The sequence below is a fragment of the Penicillium odoratum genome (genome assembly GCF_028828045.1).
Source record: "Penicillium odoratum strain IBT 22623 chromosome Unknown utg000006l_segment0_segment0, whole genome shotgun sequence".
Classification (NCBI taxonomy): Eukaryota; Fungi; Ascomycota; class Eurotiomycetes; order Eurotiales; family Aspergillaceae; genus Penicillium; species Penicillium odoratum.
Genome location: NW_026643148.1, coordinates 1,740,625 through 1,766,742, shown reverse-complemented (window position 1 = coordinate 1,766,742; position 26,118 = coordinate 1,740,625). Strand labels below are relative to the sequence as shown.

Here is a 26,118-nt window from a genome sequence, read left to right as displayed (position 1 = left end):
GAATCCGAGATCATGATCCATGACTATGGTAGCATTTGCAAGAAAGTACATCAAACTTAGTTCACAGAAATTGTCTTGGGAATCTACTCTTGCCAAGGTCAAACTCCTATTTCAATCTGGCTCGAACTTTATTTTCTATGGAAAAAGTACGGTTGGTAAGCCTTGGAGTATGTATAAGATGATGTTTTGTCAACTCACAAAGTCGAGGCCCATGGGTCTCGGCCACGAATGCTTCATAATCTACCTTCCGCTAGCGCCTTGGCTAAATAAATGACAAAGCTCAAACTAAGATCGCTCTACTCGACCTTCGGCATGCCGAGAGGCAGGTCCTGGATTGGATTAGCAGCATTGGCGCCAAGATCGGAGTGAGGGGTTCCGAGATCGGTCAATTATTCAAAAAATGTTCCGAGCTGATGCAGTTCCACCTTAGACTGAGAATCAATGCGGCTGGTTAGAGAAGATCTTCCTTGTTCAGTGACCACGTGCACGGGGAATTGAGTTCGGCGACATTTCGATATTAAAGCAGAATCATTGTCCGCAAGTTCTTTCCGTGTCGCAGATCACACCTCAATAATCCATTATGAAGTCGATTTTTGGGCTTGCGGTCGCTCTCTCAGGCAACTTTGCTTTTGCCTCCAAGCTCTACGCTGCTTCTTATGGAGGTTCCGTGTACTCTCTCGAGCTGACTAGAGCCAATGGATCTTATGAGCTGTCTACTATCGACAAGTCACAAGATTGTGGCATAAGCCCCTCTTGGCTGATGCTGGACCAGCCTCACGGAATATTATACTGTCTGAACGAGGCTATCGGTGCTACCAATGGCAGCATCACCTCATTCAAGGCCCATGAGGACGGGTCACTTAGCACCATTGAACGCTTGACAACTCCTGGAGGCCTGGTCATGTCCGCTATGTTCTCTGCGCCCGGTGTTAAGGACTCCGAATTCTTTGCTGTAGCCCACTAGTGAGTTTTTCAGATGTCTTCTGATGTATCGCTGTATGCTGACGCCACGTTTTTTTAGCGAGACTTCCACTGTGACCAACTACGCTGTGGATCGTGTCAAGGGCGAATTCCACAACTTGCAGACCTTTCACTTTGAGATGTCTCACCCTGGTCCTAACACCACTCGACAAGACGCTCCTCATCCCCACGGTGTCTTCATCGATCCCTCGAGGCGCTTCGTTCTGGTACCTGATCTCGGTGCAGATCTCATTCGCATCTTCTCCATCCACTCTTCCAATGGTACCCTGAAGCCCATGGAACCGTACCACGCTACTCCAGGATCTGGTCCTCGCCATATTACTTTCTGGGCCCCTAAGGGAACAAGAAGCACTACTGACAACGTGTACATGTTTCTTGTACATGAGCTCACCAACATGGTCAGCGGCTTCCGCGTAAACTACCGCGAACACGTCATATCCTTCGAGAAGATCTTTGAGGGCACTTCTTTTGGCAATCAAACAGCACCCTCCAGCTCCAAGGTTGCGGAAATTAAAGTCTCGGTCAGTTTTATGGTTCAACAAAAAGCTCTAGAAGACAGTTTGAGCTAACGTTGAGATCTCCTACAGCCCGAGAACAACCACATTGTTGTGAGTAACCGTCTAGATAACACATTCGGCCGCAACAATGACTCCATTGCCATTTTCAAAATTGCCGATGCAAGCGGGGAATACTTCACCGGTGTCCACTTCGTTGGCCTCTACCCGGCCTTTGGCTCGTCTGTGCGCCAGTTCGATATTGGTGGCTCTCCTGACAGACTTGGCCTGGCTCTTGAGGTCAGCCAGAAGGTTGGCGTTGCTCAGTGGGATACGCATGCTGGAGTCCCTGGCAACTTGCTTGCTGAGAAGACCCTGGACGGTGATGTTCCCGCTGTCGTTTGGGCTGACTAAAACAGAGGCCTGGGTCTTGATATCTCTGTTTGCCTGAATGAAACAGGCTTAGGTTTCCACGGACGGGTCGATATATACAGCTCCTGAGATTTTAACTGGCTGGTAATTCCATGCGTCATTTGTGTGGTATTTCCGGCTATGAGTTAGCATCTATCACAAAAGCTTCGTTTCAGTCAACTTGGGGATACTCGCCCGCACGAGACAATTCCAGTTTTAATTTTAGCACTTCAAAGAAATTTCCATTTATACCTCTAGTGTACGGAGCAATATTTACTCAAAAAGGCTTACATTTTTGTCTTTGTGCTGTTCGTCTCTGTGTCAGTCTAAATTTTGAAGTCTTATAATCTCTTTTTTTAGAACATGCGAGCAAAAACGGGTATGGAGAAATCTACTGCTTATTTAATACCCAAGACTGATTTTACTGGCCCAGCGTGCGCAAAATTCAAAGTGTATTCATAATCTATAGACACATCGTGCTTCGTAGTAGTTTGGCTCGCCGAGGGCCTAGGTACCAGAAGAAGAGAACGAGAGAATCCGAGAATTGGATTACCTCACATTCTGTTTTTGGTATTCCCAGAGCGCAACAGAACAAAAGCAAGTAGCACCGAGTACTGATGCCAGGGAGAGCCTGAGCATCAAGAAGTACGGGCAATTTTGTGCTTAGCCCTACTACCCCGTAAAATCCAGGAAATCATTGAAGTTTTTGTAATTTTCATTCGATTAATTACATAAATAATAGAGAAATCATCACACATTATACCTAGTCCCGGATTCAGGGCAGATCCATCAAATATCGGGGAAAGCAGACCCTAACGAGTCGAGAATGAAATCTCGTTCGTCCGGATCAACATCCTTAAACATATCTCTGACATGTAGATTCTCCCTCATAAACCCAGAGAGATCCACAGGGCGCCGCTGATTCACTTCAACCGACCGAGATTCGAGGGAGGTCAAGTTAAGATCACCAGTAATATTTTTCAGGACGTCTGTAAGATTTCCTTCGGACTTTAGGTAGTTGATAGTATTCTTCAGGATACCACCCAGCCCGATAGAGGATGTAAGGGTAAGTTCTTTGAGAATGTCCGTATAGTACGGAACCAGAGTACCGTTCCAGACGACCGATTTGGCCACAGCATTGATACTGAGGTTTCCAGCTTTAATCGCCGAGGCTTCTGCCTTGAGCACGGCAGCTAGATTCTTGATCACTGTTTTGAGATCGAGAACTCCTCGTAGGGGGAAGGTGTTCTCTCCTGGTACGAGGGTCACATCGGTCAGTGTTGCATTTCCAATAACTAGGTCTCCAGCTTTGACGTCCAAGATGAGAGTGCCGACTTCGAGGCTGATCACCGAGGGATTGGGGAGAGTCGCGTTGCCGATGAGGTTTGTTCCGTCAGATTCGGCAGGGAGGACGAGGGTGGCGTCGGCAATAGCGAATCCGTTAAACTGGTTCAACGCTGATATTTATTAGAATTGCTTGTTGTGATACAGGGGAATTTCATTGAATGCAGTTCAATCGGTAGTGGGCAGTAAAAAGGCGTCCAGCAAGGGTCCAAAAAAGCAAATCGACTGTACTCACAAGGTGTCACAATATTTTTGTTCAAATGAACGTGGGATTTCAGAACGCCCAGGAAAGCGTTTGTCTGACCCGACACTGCTAGAGACGTTTGCTCTTGGAAGACCACTTGATGGACAAATTCCTCCCAAGCCGTCATGTTTTGTAATGGTGTGAGCTGATTCGACACACCCATGGTGTGATTGCCTTTGATGGTCTGGCCGGGAATGGTGATCGTGGCGTAGGCATCCTTGACACCATATGCGCGCTCAAACAGGTCCAAGGTAAGATTCTCAATTCGAGCCGGAATGGCAAGATGTAAGTCGACTTTTGTTTCCAGAGTTAGCATCACCGAGTCTGGCTTCGGCTGATTCACCACCGCATTGATGAGCACGAGATCGGACTTGTTGACAACTAATTGCGCGATCGCAGGGATAACAACGAGGAAGCTTGAAGAGTCAGTGTTATCTTTAGAAAGGCACTTGAAGTAGGGATTCTTACAAAATTGGTAAAAAGATTGCGAGGAAAATGACATTGGCGATACAATAAAAGAGCCAGAATCGTTTCCAATGGCGACGAAGCCTCTCGGTGCGTGTAGGTGTTCTAGTCAGTGAACGGCCTCCTGCTGAATCCAATTTCTCAAGCCCCTGACCCCCGTCGCTTGGAGTAAGAAATGGCCCCCGGTTGCTGGCGCCCAGCACATATTTCTCACTTAAAGGCATGTTATGGTTGAACCGGAAGGTAGCGACACGGTAAAATCTTCAAAACCGCCAGATGAGCCGTATAAATGAGTTTTGAAAGTATAATCTGTAGGCATTATCGCACTGCATTGTGTTATTGCGCATTGCATCATTAGCCGGGCGATTAGTACCCCACGGGGAAGTGAGGATCTGCCAGTATAATGCGGGGAAGTAGAAAGCGGACACGCACATTGGACAGAACCAACATAACTAAGTAGCCACATTTCCGCCAGCTCCTCGGTATCTTGAACAAAGTTAAGTATCTTGTGATAATTCTCGAGTTTCTGGTAGGAGGCGTCAGCCCGGACCCTTTATCTCCTCTTTCATAAGCCAGGTACGTCTCGCTTGCAGAAACCTCGGCCTCGATACCTGTTCGATCAATGATCATCATAGAGGCTGGCCAATAACCGCATTCCAAGGACCGAAAGACTAGATTTCTAGGCTTTTTTGGCGTTACGGTCGCACACTGAATCTGCAGGTTCCTGCACATTGCTGCAGGAGATATGCAGTTCGGCCAACAACTTGGACCAGTCCTACTGCATTCAAGCTGACCCACAGATAAGAGAGGTCTTTTGGTGATACAAAAATCCCTAAAGGTATCTCAAGTCCCTTGGAGTCTCGTGGAAACTGAAATTAGAAATCTTGGTCTTGGTCATACCCCGAGGCTTTCCTTTTTCGGTCCTACTCCCGACCCACGAGCCCCTCTGCTATAGGTCATTCAACTTGACTGGTCAACTGAGAAAACCAAATCGTCACTTGATTGGTCTATAACTTCCTATGCTTTATCTGTCGCATCTTTACCTGTTACGTGCAGGAGAAAGGTAACGTGATGAGATGTGACGGGACTGACCTCGACCCAACTTGTCACACATATTGGGAATATTGAAACATACTGCATTTTCATAAATTAACTATCTACCTCCCCGTCATGTTCCTTTTGGCGACTTTCTGAGGATTGGGGATTGTCTTGAAATGTCTCTGACGCGTTAAAGCGGGGGATCTCAGGCTAGTGGCAAGTGGGGACCCGATGTGGAGACCCAATGTGGGCCATGTAAACGGTCAGGGGAGGTCTCAAGTTTCGATTCCTGAATATTTGAATGACACACCACATTAATTTCACATCAACCGGTATAGTAGTCAATGTAAGGTTGAGTATTTATTCTGATTGTTTGCTCTCCCATGAACGCCATGGTTGACAGGTGCAACTTATGAGGACCCCAGAAATAAATACCCGATCTTCAGTCAATTTTTGAAAGCCATAAAAAGTATTTCAATATCACTTGAATACATAGAAGTGGTCTATATATTTAAGGTAAACAGTAATACAATCTAAAAACCCTGGAAAAGTTTATCGAATTTTTCATGTTCCTGGGTTCGGACCGTGGATATCTCAGCATAACATGATACCGTGTTAGTGTTACTCTTCGAGTGAGGTAGTTTCTTCATGTAAAGCAGCCATCGTCCTGTGAGAGTTAGTACATGAGTAATACTAGAAGATCAGAGCACCTACGCAGCATCGTACTGAGAACCCTCAATCTTCGTCCTCTCCACTAGAGTCCGAATTTCTTGTAAGTCATGATCACTCAGCTGAATCCCTGCAGCGCCAATATTCTCGTCCATCCAAGCCGTCGACTTGGTACCAGGTATCGGGACGATATCGGGTCCTTGACCCAGTAGCCACGCAAGAGCGACCTGTGCGGCTGTAATCCCATGAGCGTCACCGATCTCTTTCAACTTCCGAACAATTGATAAGGCTCCCGGGAAGTTCTTCGCTGAGAACTTGGGTAATGAGCGACGCAAGTCACCATCTGGGAGATCCGCGTGGGATTGAAATTGCCCAGTCAGGATACCACGTCCGATTGGACAATACGCCACGACCGTCACACCCAGCTCACGACAGGTTTGCAAAATCCCAGATTCTTGCGATTCAATGTCGAGATTAAAAAGACTATATTCCATTTGAAGCGTGGTGATTGGGTGGATGGCGTGAGCACGGCGGAGTGTAGATGCCGAGACACCAGATAGCCCGAGATACCGAATTTTGCCTTGACTTGTTGGACAGCCATATTAGAAAATCTTCTCTGGTTCATCGTGTCGGGATTCTCATATCTTACTTTTTCAACTCAACCATAGCTTCCACTGTCTTTTCAATAGGTGTAACACCATCGACCCGATGACAGTAGTAAAGATCAATAGTGTCCACTCCGAGTCTCCGTAGACTCTTTTCACACGCAGTTTTGACATAGTCCGGATCCGATCGAAATTTGTGACTTCCATCTGATTGACACAGGAGCCCAAACTTGGTGGCGAGGAATATGTCGTCCCGTTTTCCGGATCGCTTCACCCACTCTCCCACCACATCTTCGCTGTCAATGTATACGTCGGCCAGATCCCAGAAGAGCAGACCGGTCGCATGTGCGTGGTCTAAAAGCGCCACCCTCTCGTCAACCGTTCCTGCTGGTCCGTAGAATCCGCCGATGCTGCCGAAGCCTAGGCCGACGGGTGAGACTTGGGGTCCATTTCGTCCCAGGGTTCGAAGGGGCAGTGGCATTATTCAGAGAATAGTTTCAAAGGAAATACAGAAAATCGCTTGCCAGGAAGCAATATTCTCAGATAGTGGGGGATCATTATAACAAGGTATTTCAGCTGATTGTGGTGACAACATTGGAAGGCAACGGGCCCGACTATACCCTTTTGGTTCCCCGACAACTCTGAGTCCATCAGTGACAATTTAGATTCCATTCCCGACTTGGAGGATTATTGCTACAGAATTACATATTCCATGTTTATTATTATAGGAATGCTCATTCTAGAACATTATGAACAGAAAATGCGCAGACTTCAATACTTGTGTAATATTAAGTACTAGGTATGCTTTGACGTATACCTTTATGCCACTCACTTAGGATCCTGCATTCAACCTTGGAATCCGAATACACGGTGTTTTAGTATTTCTTTTACATCCCAAATAGATAATTGACTAGATGGTGGCGAGATGAAGTGACTCTCTGATTATCCTTGTATACTGGGTATATCAGTCTGATTTACTTTGATGCTATTGGTTGTGATTGATGCGGCTCTGTCCCTGTGGTGGCCTTCAGTCAGCCGATTGGCGACTCATTTCAATTCTTGAACCTTGAATATGCAGCGGCCTACCCGAAGCGGAATAAACAGTCGCTCAATATGGATGATTCCATTGTTTCTTTGAGGTCGGAGATTCCATGTGATGGCGAAACGAAGGATATCCCAGATATCACGCCCATAGGGGATCCCATTCTTTGTTGAAAAGCCTAGGGCCTCATCCCCGGCTTATTAAATAAAGAAATTACCCCTACTAGCGAATGACCTTTCCTAAATTGGTATCAATCGAGTTTCAGATGGTTTCGCCCCCACATCAATGAAGAGCATCGTAGCCTTCCTGATCCGGCAATCTTATCAATTGTCCTTTCAAGGTATTTATTAACAAGAGGAGCACCCCGCATTGTATTCCATTTGGCCTGCAAGCCTATGTACTGAGTAAGGATGGAGATGACTCTGTTTCACAGCGTACTCGCTTTATGCGGCTTATTCTTAATATCAAATACATCCGCAGCCGAACTTCAAGTCAGTATTCCCTCGCCGAGCAAGACTTGATGGGAGAAATTCATTAGAGAACTAACGACTGTCATTCCAGAAGCGCAAGTCTGCATGTTCAACCATTTTGACAAAGTCTGGTGATACCTGTGCCACTCTAGCCGCTAGATGTGGTATTACAACTGCACAACTTTCTGAATACAACACAGATGCTTCCCTCTGCTCATCGATTACTACGGGAATACCCGTTTGCTGCTCATTTGGGACCTTAAATCTTCCTCCTGTGGAGGAAAGCGATGGTCTCTGCTATACCTACACCGTTCAGGCCAACGACACCTGTAAGCTTATTGCGGATGGATATCAGATCACGGTAGATCAGCTCAAGACGTATAACGATGACACATACGGCTGGGGTGAATGTGGGGAATTGGATGAGGGCGCTTTTATCTGTTTGAGTTCTGGTTCCCCGCCTATGCCGGCCTCTCTCCCGAACGCTATTTGTGGGCCACAGGTCCCTGGTACTGCGCGTCCCAGTAATATGTCGGATCTTGACGATCTGAACCCGTGTCTTGCGACCAATTGCAAGGTGAGAACTGGAATCCTCGTACAGTGATTTCGTGAAGCTGACAATGTTTGGTAGTGTAATTTGGATGTGGGCCTTTGTTACAACACTGTGGCTTCTAGTTCTGGATGTCCAATGAGTACAGCGCAGATTGCCACCACTACTACTATGGCGAAAACAACATATACTTTTACCGAGCCAACATCCACTTCAACGAAGACAGCAAGCACTTCAATAAAGTCAACAAGCAGTTCAAAGAAGGCAACAAGCACAGCCACTGAGCCCACAAGCACTTCAACGAAAACTCCCACCACAATGAGCACATCAACTTCAACAAAAACAACCCATAAACAAACAACTACAGCCTCAACCACATCTATCGTGCAAATCACACATGTCGACTGGACTCCATCTACCACAACCATCTCCACCAGCTCAACAGCTACCTACAACCCCTGGGAAATAGCAATGTACGCCAAAGCCGACTGTGAGGGCGACTACTACTACCTATCAGGAAACAACCAAGATTACTCCTCAACATGTCTCAACGTCCACACCGGCACGGGCATCTCCTCCTCATTCACAAAGACAGGCACATGGTGCCGCTGGTACACCGACGGCGGAGTCACCTCATCAGATTGCGATACAAGCACACTGGAAACGCCCGCATCGTGGTATCTTACCTCTGCCATCTGTACGGTATTTCCAGATTCCGAATGCACGGGAAAGAATGGGTCAGCAAGAGCTTGTACCAGTTGGAAGGCCACCGATTCTGACGGTGGGTGTGTCAATTATGCGGAAAATAAGTTTGATGTTTCGACCTGGGGATCGATGCAGTGCAATTGGTATCCAAACGAAGCTTGACTTTTTTGGGATTGGTTTGCGGTTTTCTCATTTGTTGTGTCTATTGCTTGTTTATTTGAAACGCTCGGCGCTGGGTGGATATTGTATGGATCCAATTGCAGTTTCGCACGTACTTGAATTGGTTGAAATTGGGAAATATAAAGGACAATCCCGTTATGCAACCCAGTCTAACTTAATGTATCTATTATGCAGTGTTCCCTTTTGCAAGCCATGATAGTAGATGAAAAGGACTGGAAATAAAGAAAATGGTAGAAGAAAGATCAAAACTAAGATGCAACAATTTTTCGAAACAAACTCCAGATAAACTCCAGCCCGAATAGAACCCATAAACCCTGAACACCCCGCAATTTCAAACAATTTCAAGCGCAATCCTAAGGATCCGGTTGTTGAGGGGTATCGTAACAGCAAATTGAAATCGAAAAACAAAGCATAAACATAAATGATGGGTATTCGGAAACAATCTGAAGAATTGACGCCGTTAAGAATGAGAATGATAATGAAAATGCAAATTAAAAGCGAAAACTCCAGAAAGATTGCGGGGACGGCACAGGCGCTCCCTTGTGTAGGATATCGGCAGGTGGCTCCAGATCAAAGGGGTCACTGCGGACGCTATCCCGAGACCCGGGTGAGTTGAACTTGGATCCTTGGCTGCACGTATCCGGAAGAGTCAAGTTACTCTCACCAGGTCGATAAGAGCTTGTCTGGCGAGATGAGCTTGTCCGATGAAAGTTAGGATATGATTCTGGGCGAAATTGTGGGACGCCCAAATCACCGTGACCTGACTTTTTGGAGTAATTTGATGCCGAGCGAGATGGGGGGAAGATCTCAATGATAGGCGAAACAGGGCTTTTCTCGGGACCTTGGTCAAGTGGGTCCTCCGTGAAGACAAAGTGGTTTTCACCTTGAAAATAGGCCTTTTCCCAGTATGGGCTCTGGATTGACGCTCCGAACATTGGAGCAGGGCGGTCATTGGACATTGACTGGCTTCGTTGAGCGGGGAAGACCGGAGCGGATGGAATGCAGCTGCTGTCATTCCCGGAGAAGTAGGGTTGAGAGATGCTGCGGGTGTGGCCTCGGAATGAACTCGTCGAGTCTCTGCTTTGGAGAAGTCCCTGTCTGCTGTTTTGGCGTCTGTGTGGGTTGGATCTTCGTTTGCGACGAATGAGGAAAAGGGCCAGGAAGCTAAGTGCGAGGAATGTTGCGGCTCCAACAGTCCCACCAACGATAGCACCTACTTTTCGGTGGTTTGTTTTGTCGGTTGGAGTGTCTTTGGTTGGGGTGCTTGATCCTGCAAAGATACTGACCATAGTCGTAGAAGTGGGGAGATGAGTTGATAAGTGAGATGCCACAGTTGAAGCTGGTGTCATATTTGCGAAGGTAGGGCTTATCGACATGATCGAGATGCTTGATCGGGTGGATGATAGTGATGGTGTCTCTGAGCTCGAAGGGCTGATCAATGTTAAGTCATCAACACTCGTGCGCGTATCTGCATTTGTGGAGAACACTACGACTTCGGAGGTATGCGAAGACCTAAGCGGTTGCAGGAATGATGAACTTGATGAGCTTGATGTGATCAAGGACGCCATTTCTTCCGATGTTGTCGAAGGTTGAGTAGTTGGCGATTCAACAATCGACTGGGTGGTCTCGATCTTCGGCCACGTCTGGGGAGTCTGCTGGGACTGAACTATCTCTGGCTGAATATTCTTAAGGGATGAAACGTCTGAATGAACAGCTGTTGGGCTGACAGTAACAGTAACTGCTTCAGTGATGACCGACGTTGGATGAACAGTCTCAAGGAGCACCGAGGTGAGGGTCACCATCGCTGGGTCTGGCTCATCAATACTCGTCATGTACACGGAATACGTAAGGAAAGAGGCATTCAACATGTTGACCAGGTTTGCAGGGGTGCACGTGTTATTCGAGTCCGTGCGATATGGTGGGGTGAAGATGAAAGAGTCTTTCACGTCTCAAGGTTGATGGGAGACAAGGGAAGTGGATGTCAACAAAGAAAGAGAAACATCATTAAAGCCTCCGCTGGGAGATTGTTTGCTTGCGAAACGATGCCATAGCCTTCGGACCCGCTTTTGATCAAACTGTTGCGTTTTGATATCCGAAAAAATCAAGATGAACAATCACATCGCGTCAGATCCCGGTCGGGGTACTTTATACCCTCTCAACCTTCCAGAGTCAATATTCTTTCCTTCCCTCCTTGAAGGGATTTTTCTTGTTTCAAGTTTATGCTGGCGCTACCAGTGTGTGAGAGTGAGCGCTTAGCCTCCCCCGGTCCAATGAAAGAGCCCACTGAGTGCCATGATGGGGCTGATCATTACCCCAGGTTAGTGCTAATGTGATACCCTGCAGGCCAGCGTCTCGTGAGGAATAGAGCGAAACAGATGATTTTGACTTTGACAGATAGACCATAATTACTATTTGAAGTCAGATAGATCTTTTTTTCCCTCCTATGAATTCATGATTTCCAGGCATTTCACACTTCGTCATACTTCAATTTTGGATTGACTTGCTGAGTCATGTTGATTATGTAAGTCACGTATGGCATCGAGTTTAAAAGTAGATCAATATAACCTGCATAAAGGACAATAATACTCAAATTAACTATTTGACAGATGAGAATGATCATCAGTAGATCCATGAGATCAAGAATCCCCATGATTGACGTAACTTGACGTGTAAATGACTCTCCAGACCTCAGGGTGTTTTTCCCCACTTTCCCAAAGTCCCAACTCACCTCAAACCCACTTACTTCTCCTTCATTACCTTCACCTTTCAGTTTCAGTTTTCTGATCCTGGGAAACTGATTTATCTGTTTTTGTGTTTCTGTTCTGGTAGCCCCCAGAGCATGTGAGACGTTCTACTGCTCTCATTCCCCCGTCTCCATTATGTTTGGCTGGGGCCCTGGGCTGGGTAAGCTTCCCCCCTCTGATCTGCGACATGATCCTTTTCATAAAAACTAATCAATGACCTCGCTATACAGGCCTGGCCTCGGTTAGCATAGAACCTGAAGAGGAACGCGAAGCGCCTCCTCAACCAACCCCGCTGGACTTCCCCATCTACCGGCTTCCCGATGTGGTCCCCCACCCCGCCGATTCGACCCTGCATGATCTTTCTGATAACCTGGCCTCCATCAAGCGACCCCAGGATATCTCCGCTGAAAGATTCGCCGCGCTCAATCTAAAAGTCGATCGCGATGTCGCCATTCACCGTTTATTCCCTGAGGACCAGACACAGTTTCCACCCTTGCCCTGGGAGCCAACGCCGGAAGTTCCCGCGGGAGAGACTCAGCCACAGCCGTCCATGATCAATGGACTCCCATACCCGCCCAAGGAACGGTACGAGGTACTTCAGAACGAGCTATTGCTGGACAATGACGACGTCTTCAGAGAGGTCGCCCGACTACCCCCCCGCCAGGGACGCGATCGGGTCCGCGTCACGCAGACACGCAAGTTCTGGGCGGCATTGGAGCGAATGGCACAATACTGGGATACAAGTTTGGATAATTACTTTGAGCGGCCCGCCACACCACGGCGCACCCCGCCGTCCAAAGACGATACCAAGGAGGATCAGATGCAGATTGACAGCGAGCCCGTGACAGACGCCACGATGGACGTGGACCAAGCTACTTCGATCGACTGCGCCGATCGTCAAAAGGCTCCTCATCCGATAAGGCGTATGTACACAGGCCGTCGCACTGGTTCAGGCCATGAAATGCCCGAGGATGTACGCGATGAGACCATCAGGGCGTTTATCGAGATGGCCGCCTGGCCATTTGGCTGTCAAGTTACTATCCCGACTCTGCCGCCCCGGTTGACGATCAAGAATTTGCTTTTCCCAGTCCGCCAGTCTTTGCAATCTTCGCGGTCTCCGCGAGACCGCGAGACCGCACGAAACGGTATCCTAGAGGGACCCCTTCTCATCGCGCAGTGCCGTACCGAAACTGGCTTCCGGAACGAAGGCGATACCCCCGGTACGGGCCTTGGGGAGGTATGTGACATATTCCGTGAAGTAGGAGGCATGCTGCTTGCTGCGCAGGAGCGCGCCCGTGAGGGAGGAGTGGAGGTGCGGCCTGGAGAGGGAAAGTGGTGGACGATTAAGCCGCGATTTGGCGGTGCTACCAGCGATGGGATCTTGGCTGATCTCATGAATGGGCCTGGCATCCACGGGATCCCTATTCCTGACTCACTCCTCGGCGCCGGCGGCGAAGACAAGCCTTTGACATCCGCCCCGGAGGCGGAGAGCGCGCGAAAGAGACACAAGTTCGAGCATCCATTTGTGACCTCTCTGGCGCGTCGACCGAGTGCTATGCGAAAGCTTTCTAATGCTGAGAAGTGGCAGATGATTCAGCCCGGTCCTAGCCTCTGGGATAAGCGCATGCGGTATATGCAGATCGGCAAGGCTAAGGATAGCCCATTTGACGATGTAAGATACCTGGATTCTCTTGCTGTATATATCAGCTAACTTCTTTAGATCTACATGGTCTCGGCCATCAACCACCATATTGCCATCTTGCACCTCCGAGTTCACCGGAGATATCTCGATATCCTCACCTACGGCGAAAGCAATTTCCCCGAAGAGTCCAACGTTCCAGATCACCCATGGCACGTCTTAAAGCTCCAACGCACCCGATGGTACAACTTGTTTGACGCAAACGATCGTATAGAGGCGCTGAAAGGCGTCTGGAGTCTATTCCATCATCAGCAGAGACCGATGTGATTCCAAGCTCTAGACTTCGGCATAGCGCGTATTGAAAATACCCCTTTTAACATCCTTAGATGCGGTGCATCATGTATATACAACGGACTCGGTGACTGACATCTACCAGTGCGGTTGCAATTGTGATTGTGCTTAACCTTGTACCCTGATCGATTTTTGCATACACCTGATATCATACCCTTGGGGTGCTTGCTGTCTGGCCGCTTTAGCGGTCTATGAAGCTCTGACAAATGATTCCATCATGAATCCCGCTCCCCTTTTAAACATGAGAATAGACACATAAGAATAGACCAAAATACAACTGACTCTCCTCTCGTTTACTCACATCAAAACTTTTGAGTTAAAATAGTCTTAGTATAATTGTCCGTCTATTTGGTGCTGGAAGGAGCCATTTTAATTCGTTAGTCACCGCTGACTCATCTGCTCCTGTATCCCATCGGCATCCCATATCCCTCTACTATCGGTATCCCAGCGTTCTACCATTTCTATCTTTGAACTCGATTTATCAATCTTCGGAAGCTTTGGCAAATATAGCGTCCGATAGTCAATATCGCTCTGTCTCAAAGTAATTTCAATGGCAACACAGGAATCGCCATTCCAATGTCACTTTCCTGGCTGTGGTCTTGGCTATCGACGCAAAGAACATTTAACCCGACATGCCAAAGGCCACTTCCAAACACAGTCTTTCCAATGCTCATGTTGTCATCGTGTCTTTGCCAGGAATGACACCCTACGACAACATGTCCGCACTCATCACAAAACCAGAGAGTTGCAATACTCTCGGGCAATCAAAGCCTGCACCCGTTGCCGCTCACGACGCTCAAGATGCGACGGGCAGTCTCCCTGTGGCATGTGCTCCGAGCGAGGAATCGCATGTTCCTATACCCGCAGCTTGAGAAGTTCTGCATTGGAGCAAACTACGTCTCAAAATGGCCAAGCAGGTCCATTACCTATAAAATCTGACGAACATCCATCTCAGTTACTGGAAGCAGCTCATATCCGGCAATTAGAAGCTATTGAAAATAGTCCATGTAGAAATGCGCCATATGTCCAAGCTTATTTTGACAAGTTTCACCCGCATTGGCCATTTCTGCACCCAGCAACATTTGATCCTGATCATGAGCCGCCTTTTCTTACTCAATCGGTTGTTATGATGGGCGCGTGGGCGATGGGCGAAAGCAGCCCGCAACAGATTGCAAAAGATCTACACGAGAGACTGACGTTATCGATTGAAAGGCAAAGAGTAAGTTCATTCGTATCTCTCCCCTACGCCTCCCATATTGCTTATTGACAGACCAAAATCAGGATAAATGGGACATATCAACTCAGCACGACGACCAACTTGCCACATCCCAGTCTAATCCCACACCCTGGTCAATGGCAACATACCAAGGGATCCTCCTCCACCTCATCTTCTCCCTCCTCATAAACCCCTTAGATCTACAACTAACTCGCCTCCTCCCCGAAATACCCTCCAAACTCCTCATTGCCCTCGTCTACACCTGCCTCAGACGAAAAATGTTCTTTTACCCCGCCATCCAATCCCAATTCAAACCAGAAGACCCACAGGTTCTAGTTTGGCTTGGCATCGAAGAAGTCAAGCGTTTCAATCTGTCTTTATACAGAGTATGTAAACAGGTTCTGGTTGATCCCAATATTTTAGCGGACGCGCCGGGTTTCGATCCGATGCGTGGTCCACGATCGTCATCGGGTACAAGTCTTCTTTCACTAGCAGACATGCAATTTGCCATGCCGGATAGTGATGAGCTTTGGCATGCTACTTCCGGCTTGGCAGCAAGGATTGCGGGAAATATGGATGCTTATAGTATTGATAATGAAGAGGGGAATTGGATCTCGAGTACTGCGCGAATTTTGGAGCCAAGTTATGAACGGTTCCAGTGGGTATGACTTGTTCATTTACTGTGCACTTAATTTGTTTCCCCTCGGGGTCATGTGCATCGTGGATGGATATATTTCAACTTCAAGTTTCGATTCATTCTCAAGTTCTTGAAATCATCAATATACACATTTCTATGATTTACGAATGAACTCTTTATGATCTAGTCTTCGTACCTAGGAAACCAGTCTTGAAAATATTCGTTTTCAGATTCCTGTACCAGAACTACAACAGATTGGATCTGTGCTCCAACAGCGTAGTAAGGGAATGAGCAAGTCCAGAATCTAGCTCATCTTATACACTGCTGTCATCTACACAGGATTCGGCATCTGCTCAATAAGCTACCGGTTATAGTCAAGTCAGTAACAAAAAGGCAGTCAAACACGGTATCCAGATGCGGAATTTGCCCACAACAGTGCTTACTTAGGTTACAGGCTGGAGTCATCCTTAAAAAGCAGAATAAGACGAAAGCTTTAATTAATGTATACCTTTTTGAAGATGAGAATCATACGGTGCTCCCTTAAGATTGATCTGTGCCGCATATGGCTATACTGTCATCGGAAAAGGAGCCATGTCTGGATTATGGAAAGAGGTCTTCAGGAAACCTCAGGTTTTCGAAATCTTACGCAAAGCTCAAGGGCCGCCTGTGCCTGTTTTCCTAGGCAAAATTGACTTGGAGAAAATTTCCGTTCTCTATGGAGCTGGCGAAACCCTTCATATGCTTGTATTGGAGCATGGGGTCAGCTGACCCCCTCAGTTTGCTCTCTCTCTCTCTCTCTCTCTCTCTCTTTTTTTTTTCTTCTCTTTCTCTCCTCATCCCTCCAGGAATACTGATCTTGTCCCAATCTTCTGTTTCCGCGCTACCATGTAGCCCATTCTTCCCCTGGTCGGCAGACCAGCTGCGAACAGCTTACTTACCATGGGATAGGGTGGCAAAGCACTACAACGACGAAGCTGTCGCTCTGCTAGATGCTTCTATGTTCCTGTGGCGAAGAGAGGGCTTTCCAGAAGAGCAACGCCCCTTCCAAAAGATCTATGGCCTAAGTGCTGAAAAGGTCCAAGAACTCCGTGAGCTCTACATACTTAACTCTAGGGAACTATAGCTGACAGGATTGATAAACAAGGGTCTACTGAACATCCGTTCATCCTCCGTGTGTTGAACATTGTTGGCTACGCCCATCTTTCGGGAAGAATCGCCCTCGGGGAGGAAGAGCTGGAGAAATTGTTCGACGGCGTCGTGGAGCTGGTGAATAATGGTGAGATTGGGAAGGCAGAGAGACAGTAACTACGAAACGTCCTGATGTATCCTGAAATAAAAGATTCACGTCTCTTCTCCGATTTGCACAGCCTTTTTGTCGTCTTTGTGGAGGAAAGGGCAAGCAAGATTTTCTATCTAGCTCTACTGGTATTCCCATCATGTTGTGCCCGTCACAATTTACATGTATCTCTTAGGTCTCCTATTCAGTTTCTACCTAGTGTCTTACGTACCGATCTTCTACCCAATAACCCCCCTAATATCCTACTCAGTACTCAGTCTCCCACTTAGTCTCCCACCTAGTAGTCAAAATAGTAACCCTTAACAGCGGCGTGGCTACACAATTCCGCCCTGGGAATTTAGGCTGCTGTATTTACTAGTTCCCGTCACTCATTATTTCTCACGTATTCATGCGACTTGGGAGACTTGGGAGCTTTGGCGTAGTTATCCCTCACTCATACATCTTATAATCTTGGCTACATGGACCATTATATCGTATACCGGTAGAGTTTTGTTTTAGCCAGAGCTAGGAGAACAGTAGCTGACATTTCTTTTTCTTCGTTTCTTGGACATCATCAATCAACATACCATCGATTATCCTGGCTGGACCGCATCTCAATAAATCAATACGGATAATAGGCGTATGCGTGTGATCTTGGCTAGACGGACCTTCTTATTGGTAACTCGACAGGCTCACTAGGCACCGTTGAATGGGAGCTTGCCGGCTATATTCGTATCGAGTGGCCCTGAACAACATTCGACTTTCGGCGGGATTTCAATAGATTTCAATTATGGGTGACCTCGGGATATTTTTGAAAAGGACTGGTGCCGCAAAGGCGCTCGGCCTGATGTTCTGGATGCTTAGTGGAAGTCAGGATGGCTCATAAAATCTATCTAGCGGTTCCATCCTCGTACAGGCCGATCCGCCTGACTGGCTTTTTCACAAGGCTTCCACTCGCATCACGCCATAGTTAAATTAACCGAAAGCGATAGAAGCTAAGCGTCCTTGGAAGTGGGTACATCATACAAGACACGTGGCAGATGGATAAAAGTAAATGGTGTCTAGCACAGCCGTGCCCTATTGTATGTTCATAAGACTGAGATATAGTAGATACTAGTAGTAGCGTAAAGTTACAGGGATCCACAAAAGCAAGAGGCGATAGATCGCCACAGGACCAGAAACATCCTCTTATCTATGCACACAGACATCAGATCGTAGCACATGGTCAAGTTCAAGTCCACCGGTAAGCCAATAGATGGGTTCTGTACAGGGAAGAAAGGGGGGTAAGAAGAAGGAAAATCGAATCAAGCACTCGCGATCCCGCATGGGTCAGACCGGCTGATACCGCAATTCGTCATAAATCACAAGAAATGAAATCGCGAAAAGGTATACAACAGGAAGAGAAACGCAAGGAGGAAGAAGCAAGTATTAACACAAGGGCTTGTTTAGCTTCTTCGAGGCTCATTACATCAATAAAGTAAGTTGAAAGGTAAGGGGCCAAAAGAGGCGTTCGTAAATAATGCACATTGACGCACATCGCTCTATCGCTAAAAGAAAATGGACTTCAATATCATGCCGTAAACTGTCGTTTAGATACCCCTGTCCGACTTTCGGGTTGGGGATCAAGGTCCGCAAGGCCGACAGGGATGGTGAGTGTTTCGTTGTTGATTTGAGCAGTTTCATTGCTCGGGGGTGTTGTTGGTTCATGACTTTCGTCGTCAGGCACATACTTGATACTTGAGCTGATGGGCGCCGAGTGGTAGCGCGAGCTGAGCGGAATTTGGTATTTGATAACACCCCGAACAATCAGCTCGAATGGATGCTGAAGAACTCGCTCCCAACGCTCGGTGCCACCCTCTTCGGTTTTGTTTCCTGGCTGTGGTAGACGGATCTGTCCTTTCGATGTAGTTTTCTCGTAACCCCAGGGGGATGCAGGAAATGAAAGCGGCGAATCGAAGAGCATGACTCGTCCAAGCAACATGGTCTGGTAATCACTCGGGTCATTGATAGGATCGGTGCCCCTGTCGACACCATCTTCACTGTGCTCTGGTGATTTTAATTTTGATTTCGACAAAGAAATGCCAGACTCAGCCGCCTGTACGCATTCCATGTTCCCAAGGCATCGAACAATCTGGGATAATTGCCAGCGGCGTCGGCTTTGTTTGACCCGGGGGAAATGACCGAGGTCGTCCGATCCATGCTCGCGCCAGAATTTGTCGGTGCCAACATGTTGACTTCTGGCAAAGATGTTGAGTTCGGCGACATCAATCGTCACGGGGAAGATGTTCGGGTTGACTGCCGACACGTTCAGATCCAACATAATTTCTTGTTCCGATGCGAGAACGTTTTGAATGGCGACAACTTGGACATCCAAAAGTTGTTTGGTAGCAGCGATGAAGAACGATGCGGCACCACCGGCAATGACGAGTAATAGCATGATAATCACGATACAAGAACCAAGCTGTGAAAAGTAACCACGTTCCCGTTGAGCAATGTACTCGATTTGCCTGGAGCTACCACCGGGTCGTCGACCGCTGCGTTCGCCGCGGCTACTGCGTGGTGGACGAACCAAAGGCGTACGTTCATCATCGGCACCTTCTGCGTCAAAGTCATATCCGTAAACATCGCCCGCTTTCTTGGAGCCACTGATGGTCTTGTAGTTCGGCGACGAGCGAGTGTTGGTGTTCCGTGAATGACGCTGTCCACCAATAAAGTGCCGGGGGGACTTTTGACCTTGAGGTTGAGTAAAGGGACCATCACTATCAAAGATGGACCTGTGATCTCCATTGCGGTTACGGTGCGCAATATGGTGTCGCGGAGTGATTGTTCCAGTGCCATCAACCCTTGAGGCGCTCCGACCGTCAGCCTCGATCGCCTCACCATCCACGCTGCTGTTATACGTGTTATTGGTAAACTTCATGCTGCGCTTTCCAGTCACGCTATGTGTGCCATCCCGCAGGCGGCTACGGCCAGCCAGCTGATCTACCTGGCTCGCCATCGAGGTTGCGCTTGGTGTCCGAGAGTGGTATCGTCGTGGAGGATAATCGATCGGGTTCGATTCATAGACAAATGTCTCATCAGAATCAGAGACATCTGCCTCATCAACTGCACTAGCAACCTTGGCCTCAAATATGTCCGCCTTGCTTGATGTGGGACCGGTTGGAATGGCGTTGTGCCTTCGCTTTCTCTTCTGGGGGTTGCTGCGAGCCACTGGCGCCCTGACAGTATCCGTCGATTTCTTGTTCTTCAAAGTGCCTTGATCAGAGCGGCCGGCATTTCCACGTTCGCCAGCCCCTACCCCCAAGGAAACCTGGGGTATTGAACTGACAGTCTCCGTCTCCACAATCATGTTGCGCACTGAGCCATCCGCAGGCTTCCCACGAGCACCAGCACTGAGCGATGTAGTTGATCGTTGCGGCACGAGTGTTTTCGTAATCTTAGACCCTCCAGTAGCTTGAGAACGCCCCTCTTCGGTTGTCTCTGAGCTCCGGTTACCACCACTGTCACTCCCACTCTCAATACTCTGTTTTAAGGCTCGAGGCGTTGGGTCCTCGTCAATGGTGTGTAGCCTGGAGTCCTCCGGGGTCACGGGTTTAAGAGCCGTATCACTTGAAGGTGTCGATGGATTGCTGGCCATCTCCTCCACCGTCTCCAGGGAGGGACCTTGTCCGCCGACACTCCTAGTGAGCACCCGAGGGCTGCTTCGCTCCACCATTCCATGTTCCTCAGGGGCCGGCAAGGCGATTCTCTTGTGAGAGGTATTCGGAGGAGTTGACTCATGTTCTGCACGACGATTACCCGCCCATGATGGCATATTAGGCTTTTCGGGAGTGGGGACATTGGCCGGAGGGTCGAAGGCCGGAAGAGGTGAAAAGATAGGTGGATTGCTAAGCTGTGCCGACACACGCTGGCTAGGCGAGTGGTAAGATTGTGTAGGTGTAGTCGACGAGTTGCTGTTGTAGGATGATCGGGTCGGGCTGCTTCGGTCTTGGCTGCTTCGTCGAGATTGAGAATGCCCTCGATTGGTCACTGACGAATTGATTGTGCGTGAGGAGGTTCGGACCGGGGAGGATTCGCGGGAAGAGACGGCGGAATTGGTCGTAGAGGTCGAGAAAGAATTTGAAATGCTGGAAGTGAGCTTAGGAACCTGGGACATAGACTGGCCCTGGGGTTTCATGGTCAGGCGAGGTAACTCTGTCATGTCCTCCCTGACCGACCGATGCGGGAGATCGGAGACCATCTCCGCATCTCTGGACCCTCTGGTTCGACCAGAGTCACCGTTGGAGTAAGGCGGCCTCTCGGATTCCGCAGCCATAATGCGCTGACACGATGCAGACAAGTCAGGAGACCGAGAGGAGGCCGGGGGAAGTTGGGCAGGAATGATAGTCCCAAAAAGGACAGCGAATAAGCAAGGTGCAGCAGTATGTAGGTAGGGAAGGGTGAACGGTGAAGGAGATGAGTTGCTGGCAAGGGAAGAGCGAATGAGGGATTGCCGCGGTTTGCAAGCGAGAATGTTGTGCAAAGATAACTAGACTTGTTACACGAGTGACGGTGCAGTACAGTAAATAGCCGATATCCACATGCTCACGGCCAAGCTGGGGGACTTTAGAGAGGGTGGATTTGATTGCACCAACAGATGAGGAGTTCAGTTCGGTGTGGGTAGTGGAGCAGTTGCAATAGATTGGACAAGCGCATGCTTCGATTTCCCACAGCCAGAAAAAAACAAGAACGTCTAGAACAAGGTGGTTCCGACAATAACAAACGCTTATTGGCGGAAACTTGGGGGCTGATGGGGGCCGCCGATCCGGCTCAACGTTGGACCAGTTTTCCTTGTTGTGTAAGAAGTGAGGAGATGTGGCGCCCACCCGTTGCCGAATGCGCCTGCAGAGATGTCGGTGACCAAGAACTCGGGTGAAAAAAGTGTCCTGGCTGACAAGTGGAGAGAGTCAGGGCCGGGCCCAAGGTGAGACCAATGATAGTGGCCCACGTCAGGATTGAAGGGGCACTTGCACTACAGGGGACCACGCGGATGGGTCTAGAAGGGATATGCGGGCCTTTTGGAATCCACTGGAATGGTGTGGATTGCAGGGGGATTATCAAAAGGAAAGAGAAGAGATTAATAGACAGAGAGAATGAAAGTGAAAGTAATGCAATGCAGTGGACAGATTGAAGATGCAGAATTTGGAATCTGGGGGAGATGCAGCTCGAGGATGACGCAAGGTCAGGTAAATACATGTAATAAAACAAGGCACAAAACCAGTCACACACCACAGTAACCATTACTTGGCCTTGGTTACAAGTAATGTTAATACACACCATGACTTCATAATGAGTGGAAAAAGCCGAAGTCAGTTCATGAGCCAGGAACCTGATTTTATGACAGCTCGAGTGCTGATGTATTTTTCATGGCTACCAATATACAGCCTAGGAGATTAGTAGCATCAATATGAAATGTTTTGTACTGGTAATTGAACAGATGCATATATGCATTATGTAGAGAGATTACCTAGGAACCTTTGCAATTCAGATTATTTGAAAATGGTATATACAGTTCTAGACACCTCAAACAGAACATAGTGTACAAAGAAAGTGAACTTTGTAGGGAAAATAATCCCATACTAAACGCCGCAGTATGCCGAGCCAGCAACAAAATCGTGTACATAAGAAGGAAAGCATGGAAAGTCCACAATATAAGCGAAAGTAAGCCAGGGTATCAATAATTCTCAGATGGCCTCATCTACACAATCTTATAGACGCGTTTAGCGATAACAAATGAGATCAAGGCAAAAACGAACAGGCCGGCAGTGACTAAGATTTGTTAGAAGTAAATGTATGAGCGGGACAAGGAGAGACTTACTCGACCAGAACCAAGACAGATTCTCGATATCCTGACCTGGAACCTTGACGTTCATACCCCACATACCACAGATGATATTCATGGGAAGAACAATGGTACCCAAAACGGTCAACTTGCCCAAGACATCAGCTGTCTGTTCTTGACGCTCGTTCATCAAGATATTAATCTGCGCTAGATAGTTCGAATGCGCCCGAGAAAGAATACTAGGACACAAGTTAGCGACATGTCAAATGAGTTACTGGATGTAGACATCAACTCACGTTTCATAGTGGGTCAGATTGCCTGTCATGGTCATGATGTGATCTTGAATATCACCCAGATATAAGCCGATCTCTGATTTGGGTGCCACTTCCCACTGCTCGTTGCAACGCTTTGCAAAGCCTTTAACAACATCGGCCTTATTACTGAGCAGTCGGTAGAGTCCCATGACCTTCTTGCGGCACTCGCCCACCCGCCGCAGCATTTCACCGGGTGCAAAGGAAGGAGGCACGCTGTCATTCGATGATCCCTCTTTACTAGACGAGTGCATTTTCATGATCATCTCGTCGATCTCGTCGACCTCTTCCTCAATGGCTTGAATGAGCGGGCCGAATACATCAGTGATATCGTCAATAAGAGCATAAGAGATCCAGTCGGAGCTCAGGATCAAATAGTCCATGAGCTGGCGAATACGCCGTCGCACATTGGCCGGGTGAGGTGTCTGAGAAAAGTGGAAGGAAATCACTCCCTCGCGGAACACAATCACGTACATGTTGACAGGCTCGAGGTAGTCTTCGCTATTCGTATCCTGCTCAAATGTCCGGTAGTTCACAAAGTAGTAGCTACGGAACAGCTCTACCTTCTCCCGCGCTTCTTGCATCATGATATCCTCGGCAGTCAAGGCATGGATACCAAATGCCTTCGAGATTGCTCGCATCTCCGCATCTGTCGGGGAGAGCACATCTAGCCAAAATGTTGGACGAGGACCATATCGCTTGGGCTTCACACCATTCGAATATGATGGTGAGATTCCCCGGTTGGATTCAGGATGTCCTTCACTAATAACAGACAAACGCGGATGCATTCGCGTGTCAGCTGTGGAGGCCGGGGTATTTGCATTGTGTCCATTGTTGGTAGAATTTAATGTGCCCGAGACAGCTACACCGTTCGTAGTATGGTGTTCTTCATGAGAAGTATTTGCTCGAGGCCCACTACCAGGAGGGTGGATTGAATGATTGGCAGTGTAATCATTGGAAGACTGATTGTCATCATCGCTTTCTTCGGACGAGGAATCTTCCAGTTCTGGAGGGTCTGGAATGAACAATTCTCGGAAACTACCGCCCGGTTGTACCAGCTCGGAAATAGTCTGTGCATGGATGGTGCTCGGGAATTCTTCATTGAAGTAGGTGAACCGATAAGGTGTCTCTTCTTCTTCACGGCGCCAAAGCTTATACTGTGGTCGCAGTCGACCCTCAATGAGCATCGGCTCGCTGATCTTTTTAACGCGTAAATCCCCATTGCGCTCTTCTTTCTCCTCTCGACTCCATTCTTCCAGCACCGATAAATCCGGCCACCGTCGATGTCTGCGTCGTCGTCTTTCCCCAGTCTCATCTCGTGGAGCATGGGTCCCTTCATCTCCCAATTCTGACTCTTCCGGAGGCAAACAGACATCTTCTGGGAGACCTAGATTCGCAACAGTGTGACGTCTCGAGCCAAATTCAGGTGCGTGTGGGGAATATAACGGGGAACCGCGAGCAGACGAAGGTGCGGAGTGTTGATGTGGCATGTTGTCCATGTTGATCACCGTGTCATTTGCCCGATTGAACGCATCCATGTGATTCTCCATGGATTGCGCAAAGTCGAACTCAACGCCAGTCACCATAGCATCATCGTAGTTCATATCCGGTCCCAGCTTTGGCGTACCGGGCATTGAGGGAGGGTTGTTAACATCGAATTCGCGGTCTTGCTCGGGAAAATATGATGTACTGTGATTTGGCGAACATTGCGACGATATCGTTTGACCGGAGCTTCTTCGTGGGTGAGAGGGAAGTGGGCTGGTACGCATGTCTGATCCATATCGAGGTCGAATTGATGTACTCCCTGGTGTGGCTCGCACCAAAGGGGTGCGGTCAGTAGCCTCGAGTCCGTCGCTGTCTTCGTCTTGGTATTGTTGTGGTCGCCCTCCTCCGGGACTAGCTCGGGGCCGTAGATCGCCAGATCGAACGGCACTGGATATTAGAGAGCTGGGTCGGAAAGATGAAGTTTGGCGACTGTCGCGACGCGGTCGCATCATAGGTTGGTCTCTTTTAGGGGGGAGGGAATTAGCAAAGCCTATCCTCTCAATTGACGCTCTGGAGTTTTGGGGGAAACTCTTACCTGTGATCCAACAGAGCCTCGCTCTCCAAGCTAGTATTACTCAAGTTCCTACCCAATTTGAAAAACGACGTGCCATCTTTCGAGTTTGGCCTGTCGCCCTCCATTGGCTCTCTAGCACCATCAGCTGCCGATGAGGTTCCAGGCCGGTCATGTGTTTCCGGATCAGGGGTGAGGAATGATTGCTTTCTATTTTTCGGTCTGCGTCGGCGGTTCTTGCGCTTGTTGGTCTTAGATTTGCCAGCACTGCTATCAGGCGCGGGGGTTTGTAGGCGGGCCCCGAAGGACGTGGCCGAAACCTGATCTTGGCCCGACCCGCCCATTGGACCATTCCCGGATCTGTTATCGGTGTAAAGTGGATAATCGTTTTGCTGGGGGCGCTTCGCTGGACCAGGGGAAGAAGAGCACGAATGTGATGATCGAGAAGCTCCAACAGGAGTCGGTGTGTGAGGCGGGTCCATGACTGAAATGTACGTATATAAAAGCAGTCCAATAGTCGTTCAGATGGTAAGCTTTGGCCGTGCGTCACCTGCGGAAGGGTTCGTAGTATCCGCCGATTGGGCACACCCACCGTGTGACCACCAAAGTGCCAATATTGCAAGACTCAGGTATCCATGAATCAGATCCAGAATGTGTTCACAATGCCACTGTTTCACCTAAGCATATTCAAGAACAAGGATCAGCAAAGATCATGCAGCTTGAATAAGAGGCCCCGGAGCTGACCACTAAGGATGACGCGTGTGGCGAAACCGTGTGGAGCATCAGAAACTAGACTAGATCAAAGCAATGTGAGAAATCGAGCTGTCCCAGCCTGCGTACAAATAATAAAAGACAATAAAAGGTATGAA

General features: G+C 48.3%; 10 protein-coding genes across 10 annotated transcripts; 5 read left to right on the top strand and 5 right to left on the bottom strand.

The window, feature by feature from the left end:
* Positions 1-580: 580 nt before the first annotated feature.
* Positions 581-1,889, top strand: N7520_009107 (Cytochrome cd1-nitrite reductase-like C-terminal heme d1; the record flags this gene model as incomplete). Its single annotated transcript, XM_057143041.1, has 3 exons — positions 581-963; positions 1,022-1,502; positions 1,569-1,889. The coding sequence occupies 3 exons, from the start codon at positions 581-583 to the stop codon at positions 1,887-1,889; spliced, it is 1,185 nt and encodes a 394-aa protein (XP_056992329.1).
* Positions 1,890-2,675: 786 nt separating this feature from the next.
* N7520_009106 (DUF3712 domain-containing protein) lies at positions 2,676-4,163 on the bottom strand (the record flags this gene model as incomplete). The annotated part of the gene is made up of 3 exons (XM_057143040.1): positions 2,676-3,343; positions 3,466-3,890; positions 3,943-4,163. 3 exons carry the CDS (start codon positions 4,161-4,163, stop codon positions 2,676-2,678), a joined length of 1,314 nt encoding a protein of 437 aa, XP_056992328.1.
* Positions 4,164-5,687: 1,524 nt separating this feature from the next.
* N7520_009105 (uncharacterized protein) lies at positions 5,688-6,732 on the bottom strand (the record flags this gene model as incomplete). Its single annotated transcript, XM_057143039.1, has 2 exons — positions 5,688-6,231; positions 6,296-6,732. 2 exons carry the CDS (start codon positions 6,730-6,732, stop codon positions 5,688-5,690), a joined length of 981 nt encoding a protein of 326 aa, XP_056992327.1.
* A 1,122-nt stretch (positions 6,733-7,854) lies between these two features.
* N7520_009104 (LysM peptidoglycan-binding domain-containing protein) lies at positions 7,855-9,180 on the top strand (the record flags this gene model as incomplete). The annotated part of the gene is made up of 2 exons (XM_057143038.1): positions 7,855-8,340; positions 8,395-9,180. Coding segments are annotated over 2 exons (1,272 nt in total), but the record flags the coding sequence as incomplete, so codon positions are not given.
* A 509-nt stretch (positions 9,181-9,689) lies between these two features.
* N7520_009103 (uncharacterized protein) lies at positions 9,690-11,066 on the bottom strand (the record flags this gene model as incomplete). The annotated part of the gene is made up of 1 exon (XM_057143037.1): positions 9,690-11,066. The coding sequence occupies one exon, from the start codon at positions 11,064-11,066 to the stop codon at positions 9,690-9,692; it is 1,377 nt and encodes a 458-aa protein (XP_056992325.1).
* Positions 11,067-12,077: 1,011 nt separating this feature from the next.
* N7520_009102 (uncharacterized protein) lies at positions 12,078-13,908 on the top strand (the record flags this gene model as incomplete). Its single annotated transcript, XM_057143036.1, has 3 exons — positions 12,078-12,102; positions 12,173-13,614; positions 13,663-13,908. 3 exons carry the CDS (start codon positions 12,078-12,080, stop codon positions 13,906-13,908), a joined length of 1,713 nt encoding a protein of 570 aa, XP_056992324.1.
* Positions 13,909-14,482: 574 nt separating this feature from the next.
* Positions 14,483-15,816, top strand: N7520_009101 (uncharacterized protein; the record flags this gene model as incomplete). The annotated part of the gene is given in 3 exon segments (XM_057143035.1): positions 14,483-15,151; positions 15,214-15,534; positions 15,547-15,816. 3 exon segments carry the CDS (start codon positions 14,483-14,485, stop codon positions 15,814-15,816), a joined length of 1,260 nt encoding a protein of 419 aa, XP_056992323.1.
* Positions 15,817-16,782: 966 nt separating this feature from the next.
* Positions 16,783-17,090, top strand: N7520_009100 (uncharacterized protein; the record flags this gene model as incomplete). Its single annotated transcript, XM_057143034.1, has 2 exons — positions 16,783-16,873; positions 16,930-17,090. The coding sequence occupies 2 exons, from the start codon at positions 16,783-16,785 to the stop codon at positions 17,088-17,090; spliced, it is 252 nt and encodes an 83-aa protein (XP_056992322.1).
* Positions 17,091-18,631: 1,541 nt separating this feature from the next.
* N7520_009099 (putative phospholipid metabolism enzyme regulator) lies at positions 18,632-21,376 on the bottom strand (the record flags this gene model as incomplete). Its single annotated transcript, XM_057143033.1, has 1 exon — positions 18,632-21,376. One exon carries the CDS (start codon positions 21,374-21,376, stop codon positions 18,632-18,634), a length of 2,745 nt encoding a protein of 914 aa, XP_056992321.1.
* Positions 21,377-22,820: 1,444 nt separating this feature from the next.
* N7520_009098 (magnesium transporter CorA family protein) lies at positions 22,821-25,731 on the bottom strand (the record flags this gene model as incomplete). The annotated part of the gene is made up of 3 exons (XM_057143032.1): positions 22,821-23,121; positions 23,179-25,200; positions 25,274-25,731. 3 exons carry the CDS (start codon positions 25,729-25,731, stop codon positions 22,821-22,823), a joined length of 2,781 nt encoding a protein of 926 aa, XP_056992320.1.
* Positions 25,732-26,118: the final 387 nt, after the last annotated feature.